At 33.8% G+C, this 9502-nt stretch overlaps 1 protein-coding gene across 1 annotated transcript; it reads right to left on the bottom strand.

Moving 5' to 3' along the window:
- Positions 1-2035: 2035 nt before the first annotated feature.
- Positions 2036-8854, bottom strand: LOC122599198 (leucine-rich repeat receptor protein kinase HPCA1-like). Its single transcript, XM_043771660.1, has 19 exons — positions 8761-8854; positions 8514-8631; positions 8357-8428; positions 8216-8290; positions 7577-7648; positions 7343-7504; positions 7190-7264; positions 7047-7118; positions 6601-6672; positions 6451-6519; positions 6286-6360; positions 6103-6174; positions 5884-6018; positions 5012-5499; positions 4763-4927; positions 3729-3865; positions 3421-3640; positions 2962-3197; positions 2036-2755 (listed from the first exon to the last, which is right to left on the bottom strand). The coding sequence occupies exons 1-19, from the start codon at positions 8834-8836 to the stop codon at positions 2276-2278; spliced, it is 2871 nt and encodes a 956-aa protein (XP_043627595.1). The 5' UTR covers positions 8837-8854; the 3' UTR covers positions 2036-2275.
- Between the last annotated feature and the right edge of the window lie 648 nt (positions 8855-9502).

Below are 9502 nucleotides of genomic sequence, written 5' to 3'. Positions count from 1 at the left end.
TAACACGTAATACCCCAAACTTTGCCTACGCATTCATTACATAGTTCTCCGCTACTACGTATGCTAATCTTTTACCCAAAAAGTACCCAAATAATATAACGATTATTAACTTAGTCATCGATTCCTTTGGAATAATTAATTCGACACCGTCAATGTCTGAATCAACAGGTAATGCTCGAAAATTTACCTTTTTAGTGGCTCTCAGCTTGCACAACACTTGCATAAGAAAATGGAGTCTTTTGAGTAGTTCACATTGAGTCGCTAGTAGACACCTTTTCCCTTCCTGTCACGTCGTTATCCTTAACATTTTCTGGGACTGGAAAAGTATCATGACCAATATCGTTCATCATCTCTTCGAAATCAGAAGGTGTCAATTTATGTGATTCTTCATTAACCACTATGACCTCAATTCCTTATTCGTCGATAACAACTTTGACGTTAGCATGCAACACACTTGCTTTATCCTCCTTCTTTTCTTTCATTGAATGAATATTGACAAGTGGAATTGGAATAACATTGGGTCGATAATTGGGCATCTATTGGTCCCTTATGTAAGTATATTACATATAGAGATATTACTAGAGCGGGAGTTTGTCTTGATGCAACTGTTAAAGATGTTCTAGCTAATGGGCACTGGAAATGGCCAGTTTCCTGGTTTGATCTATTTCCAGTGCTTATAAATGTTACACCTCCTGTTCTTCGTCCTTCTGTTTCTGATGTAATTACTTGGTATGATAATAATGGGAAGGATTCGGGATTTTCTGCATATTCCACATGGGAAACCATCCGATTTAGAAAACCGGTTGTCCCGTGGGTGATATTGTTTGGTTTGCAGATAGTATTCTGAGGCATTCATTTCATGTCTGGCTTATTATGAGAGAAAAATTGAAGACTCAGGATAAGATGAAGCAATGGGATGTCAGCAGATCTACTAACTTTAATCTACTTTGCTGTTCCCTCTGCAAGCGTGGACCTGATTCGCATCAACATTTATTTTTTGAATGTAATTATTCCTTGCAGATTTGGAGTTTGGTGAGACCCTTAATGGGATTCCATGCGGTTCCAAACCGATGGAGTGATATCACATCGATGCTATTGTGGACATCAAAGCCTAATCTTGCTAAGACAGTTATTGCTAAGCTTTTGATTGCTGCCTCTGCTTATTACTTATGGTAAGAGCGAAACTCCAGATTATTTTCTCCTAAAGAAAGATCGGTTGCTCAACTGCGTGATGTTATTGTGTCTACTGTCCAGATGAAGTTAGCCACTATGAAGTTCAAGAAAAAGATTCAAGGAAGAAGCATCCTAGAAGAATGGAAGTTGGATACTACGTAGACATTTATTAAACTTCACTTTTATTGTTTTTGCTATTGAGAAGTCAACCGACCTTACAAATGTGTCCCTCTGACAGGCCTTTGGATTTATCTAAGGGTAAGAGTCTCCATTTGGTTCGCCATTTCGAGCTCTTTACTGTGATGTGCATGTTTTAAGATTTGGGTTCGATTTGGCAGAATGATAGAAATTGAAGCTTGATATTATTTATCTACATATTAGAGGTGTATTATTACTGCTTATTGATGATTATTAGCCTTTTTATGTATAGTACAGCTAGCTCGTATGTCTTTTTATTGTTTCACATACATATGGCATGTCATATGTATGAATTAGTTTGGTACTCTGCCATACTACTTGTAATAATCTTTTTTGGGTACTTTATAAAAGCTTACCGGGGTTTAAATTCCCTTTTACCTAAAAAAAAAGAATAACATTAGGTCGATAAAAATCAACAGGTCCGCCAACTAAGGGGGCCGGAGAATGTTTCCCTTGAGAATTACTTGGGTATTTTGTAGAACAGGGTAAATTAGGGATTCTACCCCTCTTCGGTTTCTTCATAACAGATGAAAAATCTTGTTGCTTTTTTTTAATTTATCAATACGATTACGTAAAACCTCAAGATAGAATAAGATTTGATTGCATACAATGGTTTTAAAAGTTGGACACACAACAAGAAACAAATAAAACTAATTACACTATCTTGCGCTAATCCTTGTTTAATATCAAGGTCAACAGAAATATAACAGTGTACTTATCAGATACGTATAGAAATACATATATGTCATATGTACTTTATATACTTACAAATTTTAGACGTGTAACATCATATATCTTCTACTTTATCACATCTCCATACTTGCAAGAAACATAGGTATGAACTTATCACATACAAATATGATAGGTGTATATGGGTGTACTTTGATGCAAAATCAAAGAAATCTTACTTTGGAACCAACTTTGGTGGCAAAAAACCTCCACTATAAGCAAAAAGGCTGTCATTACTGTAGGGATGGTTGTAGTCAGAATTTCTGGTGCCTTCATAACTTGCAGAAGTTGATGAGGATGATTCAGAGCCCGGGTTAAGTCCTACCATTGCCATAATACTCTCCAACTCTTTTACAACTTCACTCATTGCTGGTCTTTGATTTCCACTTTCTTCAACACATTTTAGTGACAGATCCACAAACCTCTCTAAACCTTTAAGTTGACTGTTCAAACCGATGGTCGGGTCAAGGAGTTGGTATAAATTGTATAGTTCTTTATTCCTGTTCATTGCTTGTTTCACTTCCCTCACAATGTACTTACCTTTTTCAATTGGATTTCTTGCAGTTATTAGCTCCAACATCACAACTCCGAAGCTATAGACATCACTTTTTTCAGTCAATTGTTGGGTCATGTAATATTCAGGATCCATGTAGCCCTGCGTAAATCAATATGGTCACAAATCACTATGGAGAAATTCTATGAATAAAATAATGTAGATTATGTTTAATCTTATAATGCATCAAATAACTGAATTACAATGCTAAATAGGATAAAAGCTATGACAACTCACGTATTGGTTAAAAGCATAACATCTGGATACAAGATAATTAGCATCGCTCTATGTAAAATAGACTTACTAACCATGGTCCCTTTGACTTGAGTGGTAACATGAGTCCTATTAGCATCACTTAATGGTTTAGATAGGCCAAAATCGGCAACTTTTGCAACTAATCGTTGGTCAAGTAAGATATTATTCGTTTTAACGTCTCTATGTATGATGGGAGGATCAGCAAGATCATGTAAATATTGCAACCCCCTTGCTGCTCCAAGAGCTATTTTCAACCTGCGCATCCAGTCCAACCTAATGCCTGATCTCCCTGCATATATTTAACTTCTTGAAACCCATATTGACTCAAATGATTGTTTAACAGTAAATTTCAGGGAAACCATGTCATGAAAGCCCCCACGCATGGGTAGTGCACAAAACTTGTATAACAATATAGTAACATATCCGTTTTCTAGTGACTTATAGGAAAATACCTAAAAAAGGTTGGTGAATGTTATTAAGAATTTAGTATTACCAAGTGATAACTGGAGTACCTGAAAGACTGTCTTTGAGTGTACCGTTCACGATATATTCATATACCAGCATTTGTTCACCTTTGTCGAAGCAAAAGCCAATTAGTCCCACAACGTTCTTGTGATGAACTCTTGAAAGAAGCTCTATTTCAGTCTTAAACTCGAGCCCACCTTGTGTTGATCCATGCTGAGCTCTTTTGATAGCAATTAGCTGCCCATTTGGAAGAGTTCCTTTATACACCTATATTATGATATTCTTTGATTATGAATGACGAAAAAAATCGAATTAAAGTTTAGATATGCAAACAACTCAGGGTAGTAATACCAACCATCCCGTATCCACCTGCTCCTATTTTGGTAATATCTGAAAAGTTGCCTGTGCATTTGCTTAGATCCTCAAAGGTAAAGGATCTTGCTCCTTTCAATTGAGGAACACCACCACTTCCACTTGTTGCATCCCATAGTGCTGCAAATATTACACCATGGCGAACAGGGAATAAGATTATAATTGGGTTGTAGGCTAGCCAGTCAAAAGTGCTTTAGGTATTACACTATTTCATATTGATGAAAGAATAAGATTACTTTTGTAGAACAATTGAGGACCTCTTGAAAAGATATGTGGCGTAATCCTTGATCGTCACGTGTATTTTCTCATTTTTATTAGTTCCTTACATTATTTAATTCTATTTATGAAATAAATATTGATATCGTCTTTTATATGTTCTATATATACGTATCTTTTCTTTCATTCTTTTACATATTTAAATTAATTTTCTTTTGTCGGGTCTATTTAAAGTTTAATCTTCTGTAACTTCCTAACTAATATTAGACCTTCATAAAAAAAATTATTATATTGATATTCTAAAGTTACTTAATACGATGTTTCCATATCTAAACCCAAATATCTTTAAATATACTAAAATATGATTAAAGGAATCTTTGAGTGACACATAGCATAATCTTTCATCGACAATATATCAAACTACGTTTCTAATTATTATCATTTAAACTATCTAATATTATTATTTATGTGAAAATAAAAAATTTAACAAAATATTCAACTAAAAATACTAAGATAAGTACTTATATGTATAGATACAACGAAATAATTCTTTCTTGCGATATCGCACCATTAGGTCAATAGGTACATCATACGAGTATTAGTATTAGTAAACTTATAATGAGGTTTATGATGACTAAACCCTTCCAGTGAGTTTAGACCCTTTTGACATATTCGATCTATTTCTTGTTAAGCTCGTTTTTCTGACTTTATGATCCATTAGAAATACAAAATTTCATACTCGGGTAAAAATTCACACCTTCAAGATTACGTTTCTATTGAAGCAATAAGGAGCTTACTTACCAAAAGGTTGGCTCTGTTGTACAATTTGTTTAGCTCGTCCTTTTTGGCGTAATGCATACATACCAGCAAGTACTAATAATATTACAAACACACAACCACCAATGGCTGACCCTATGATAATTCCAGTATTAGATAACTTCTTATTTGCCCCTCTCGGGGTCGATCCTACATAACAAGAGATAACCTTCAATTATTGTGAATGATTTCTAGTGATTTCGAATTTAAACACATCACTAATAATTGGTATACCTGGAAAAAAATTATTGTAGTTTTCAGCGATGAATGTGTAGGTGTTGAAATCACTCTTTGGCTTGAAGGTTTGATTGCTAAGTGCAAATGAGACCCCAATAATTCCTGTCCTATTGAAACTAAGTTCACCATATGGGAAAACTTCAAGTCTTAGCACAAGGTAATCTTCCATATTTCTGGTGGGATTCCTAAGTGACACTGAATCTACAGGAAGTGAGGCATTCTTGAAGAATGTCATCAATAATTTTTGAAGTGAGTCATAGATGGTTGAGTTTGTAACTGAAGAGAAAGAAGGAGCTTTAAACGAAAACAAGCCCGTGAATGGATATGCGCATTGACAATTTGGACTTGAAACAAGGTTCGGACCACATGAAGGAGGCACACAATTGTTTGATTGGGTGGAATATGATCTACCGCTAGTATTTGTGGGAAGAGAGCAAAATTTGTATGTCACCCCTGATTCCGTACATATTGGATTACCAACCAGTCTGCAATTGTTATCTCAAACGGTTTTAGCTAAATAAAAATAGATAAGGGAAACTTCTTGAAAACACAATGCATTACAATAAATATGCGATCTATGCTAACTTTTTCCATAGGGATTGGAAAAAACAGTGAACTATTGTGAAGTTTTTTGAAACTATTAATGTTTACATATATAGTATGAAAATTCATTACAATTCCACACTTATGTAAGCCAGTCACTGTGTGACATATCCTTTTGTTTCTCAAACATGCCACCTACCTATAAACATATGTAGGGTAAATCACATATATGTGAGACTCAAAATCTGTAGTTTGAATTTATTACAAAACTCCATATTTATGATCAGTATAGAAAAAACGTATACAAACAGTGTATAGTTACTTACATTAAACCAATATCATATTGGTTTCGTTGGGTGAAATCCGTAATAAGATTTGTCTGAAGATCAACAAGTTCAAGTTGTGTGCTAGGATTCGAGCTAATATCCAAGGAGCCATTTATTCGATTATTACTTAAATCACTGTTTGAAGAAGCATTGATAGTTATCAGAATTAAATGAATGAAAAAAAATGTTTCTGTTGAATTTATCAAGTAACACACTCACACGTTTTGTAACTGGGGAATGCTAAAAAAGGAAGCAGGAAGTTCTCCGACAAGGTTTGTAAATTTCATCTTACTGCCATAAATATATCTCAAGATATAATAATTAACGGTTTTGATAGAATGGGGTTTAAAATGCATCCCAAGAAAAGGTAAGGCGTTAAGCAATCGAAAAAGTTTTCCTTACAGGGTTGTCAAAGATTGTAGAGTGGAAAACCATGATGGAATATTAGACTGGTCGAAACCATTATTGCTTAAATCCCTGCAATGTGTAATCCCATTTAGGATGTTTAATCCTTTATTAATCAGTCAATAAACTAGTTCCATGATACACTGATTTCATGATACTTACAAATAGTTGAGACGGTTCATGCCAGTGAGATTGGGTACAGGGCCGGTAAATCGATTAAGTGAAAGGTACCTACGGAAAAACGCATCACATTTCGTCTACCGTCTCCTTTTGACAATTAAATAGTAATACTAGTAGTGATAAGCTATTTACATCTCTGTCACATTTGTGAGGCTGTTGATGTTTGATGGAACATCTCCACTCAACATGTTCCTGTCAAGCCGTCTGATGGAAACAACACATGCAACTCGCGATTAAAATGAAAATCAAATAAATAAATATGGAAATTCAGGTTTTCGATCTTTTACTCGGTAAAAGAAACAACTTAAGATGAATTGGGTTAAACGTCACCGAAAATGTGGTTTCAAACTTTCAATGCATAAAGCCTTCCAAAAATAAAAAATTTTATGGAAGTTTTGTACTTTGTGTAATCAATAGACAGAGTTCAGGGAAACTTTGAACAAAATATGTTTCGGGTCAACCTAACATGATCCAGTTTGACTTATATGCAGATCTAGAACCCAATCCACCTAACCGGGTTCACCCATTCTAAATATAATAAACCCAAAAGTAAACTTTGGTTTTTCAACGATACTTACACAACCTCTAGAGGATGCACAAGGGCTAACGTAGTAGGAATTTTGCCGGTAAGCCGATTATTCTCAAATAACCTGATCAGCCAAAAGTTAGTTTCTCTAAGTTATGTATATTACTTATGATTATTCACCTGTTAAATACATACAGGTGAATCAGACTCATATTTGAGTTGAAGAGCCCTGATGGAATATCACCCGAAAGTTGGTTGTCTCCAAAGTGACTGAAAAGGAAATAAAATACAAGTGGAGATCACTACTCTAAAGAAAAAAATTTAGAGGAAAAGAGGAAATTTACATACAAATGTTTCGCATGAGTTAACATATCAAGACCCGGCTGTGTCCCTTCAGAAGCTGGTAAACTCCCTGTAAGCTTATTTGCAGAAAGATCCAGCCAGTAAAGATTCTTAAGGTTACCAAGGGAAGGTGGAATGGATCCGGTGAATCCATTTGAATTTAGTGACCTAAAATAGTCATTACTTAGTCATTGAAATATAGCCAAGTGTTGCTGATAATACAATTATGTAATTTCTTACAGATATCTTAGCCTTTCAAGATTGCCAATGCTATCTGGAATTGGACCGTTGAAATTGCAGCCAACTAGAATTCTGAAAAGCAAGATCATAGGTTTAGGCTAATATGACCACTAATGTATTATTTTCGTCACATGAGTCAAAAGTGGCATAAAGGGCTAGTCATAATGGTTTTTTTTTAAAAAGGAAGATGGAACTAACTAAGTTGACTCGGGACAATTACCGTTTCTGAAATAAAAAAATTCTATCTATACATTCAATAACATAAACATTAACTTCGATACTCTTGTAAATAAATTATCTTTTTCATTAGTCTTGAAACAACAAACGAAGATATATAATCAGAAATAAAACTACTTTTAATATAGATGAATTCATCTTCCCAAAATTTTCTGTTTTTTATTTTTTAAGCATTTTGAGTATAAATTTTGTATCAAACAAGTTTTTATCTCTAGGAATAAACTTTGAGAAAATGCTATCATAAACGTCTTTTATTACGCAGTTAGTTGTGTTTGTCGTATTATTACGTATAACTATAATCAATTATCACATTTATACTCAGGTATCACCCGGGTGCTTAAGCTAGTTGTAAGATTAAACATAAACAAAATCACCTCTGTGAAGTCCAGTAAAAGTACTTACAAATTAGTTAACTTCCTCAAATTTCCGATAGCTGGAGTGAGTGATCCGCGCATATCTTTATTGTAAGATAGATCTCTAAACATACAACCATCGAAATAAGTCATGAAGAGGCCAAAACTATCAAAGCTACAAAAGACTTACAATATCTGTAACTCAGTAAACTGCCCGATATCTCCGGGTAGCCCACCACTCAATCCCATGCTTGATAAAATTCTGAGAAGTAAATGAAATGTTGAAAAGCAGAAGATAATCCATAACCAATGTTACTAAAATGGTAAAAAAAAAAAAAAAGTCTCACAATGAGGTCACACGAAAGTTGGTGCATGTGACACCAACCCAATCACATAGGTCTGTATCATCGTTCCAGTTGAGTAGTGTGTCCTGCCAAGAATCCCTCAAAGCCTGCAAAGCAACCCCTGCAAGGTACATGTTTGAAATAATTAAATACTGTTTTGGTGAAACGAACAACTACAATATGATTTGCTTTCACTTTAAAATTTTACTACACAAAATTCTTCAAAAGAGATGAAAAGGAGTGAACTTACGATCGCTATTTTGAGATGATGTTATCGAAATTTGTATGAATATGATTAGTAGTAATCGCCAAATCATTGCACTCATTATCTTTCAAGGTAATGTGTGAAGATATGAAAGCCACAAATCAATTAATGCAAGCTCTAAATCCTAATAACAGCAAGTTAATTCCTACCATTGACTTAGTATAAGACTTAATAGTTAATACTATTATACATTCATAATGAAAAGGCATAAATTGATTGATCGAAATATTTAATAAGATTTCAGAGATAAAATATTAGGGAAGTGTTATTTGTACCCAAAAGTCAAACTAGTTTTTACTTTTAAATTTATATTCTGACAATTTTTTACTTTTGCAGGTTTTTGTTTTCTAAATTATTGTCATATTTTTTAATTTTTCAATTATATTAAATACAAAACATGAAAACTATTTCCTGATTATCTTTTTAATAGTCTAACTTTATCCCAAGTAGTCAAATTATGGAAAACATAATTTTGTTTTGAAAAGAGATGTAAATTAATTAAGATTTTAAAACAATACAATACAGTTAGAAAATTAAATTAAATACATGGATTAACCAACAAATAAGATACATTATAAATAGTGAATTAACACTATTATTTCCACAAAACAAATTAATAATAACATATTTCTGGTAAGCATCTGTTTTCCGGCAAAGCAACCTTTTTCTGGCAAAAAATCCGGCAAGAATCTATTTTCCGGCGATATCAAACTTGATCTTTGTATAT

This window comes from Erigeron canadensis, chromosome 5, assembly GCF_010389155.1.
Source record: "Erigeron canadensis isolate Cc75 chromosome 5, C_canadensis_v1, whole genome shotgun sequence".
Lineage (NCBI taxonomy): Eukaryota > Viridiplantae > Streptophyta > Magnoliopsida > Asterales > Asteraceae > Erigeron > Erigeron canadensis.
The sequence above is the reverse complement of the archived record's forward strand: the minus strand, read 5'-3'. Positions and strand labels throughout refer to the sequence as shown.

What these genes read in the sequence shown, in the direction of transcription:
- LOC122599198 (XM_043771660.1), bottom strand. Translation starts at nt 8,836, where the DNA reads ATGAGTGCAATGATTTGGCGATTACTACTAATCATATTCATACAAATT. An exon ending in AATATGAGTCTGATTCACCT is followed by an intron (nt 7,119 to 7,189) that starts GTATGTATTTAA and finishes TTGGCTGATCAG; the next exon opens with GTTATTTGAGAATAATCGGC. An exon ending in CTACAATAATTTTTTTCCAG is followed by an intron (nt 4,928 to 5,011) that starts GTATACCAATTA and finishes CTTGTTATGTAG; the next exon opens with GATCGACCCCGAGAGGGGCA.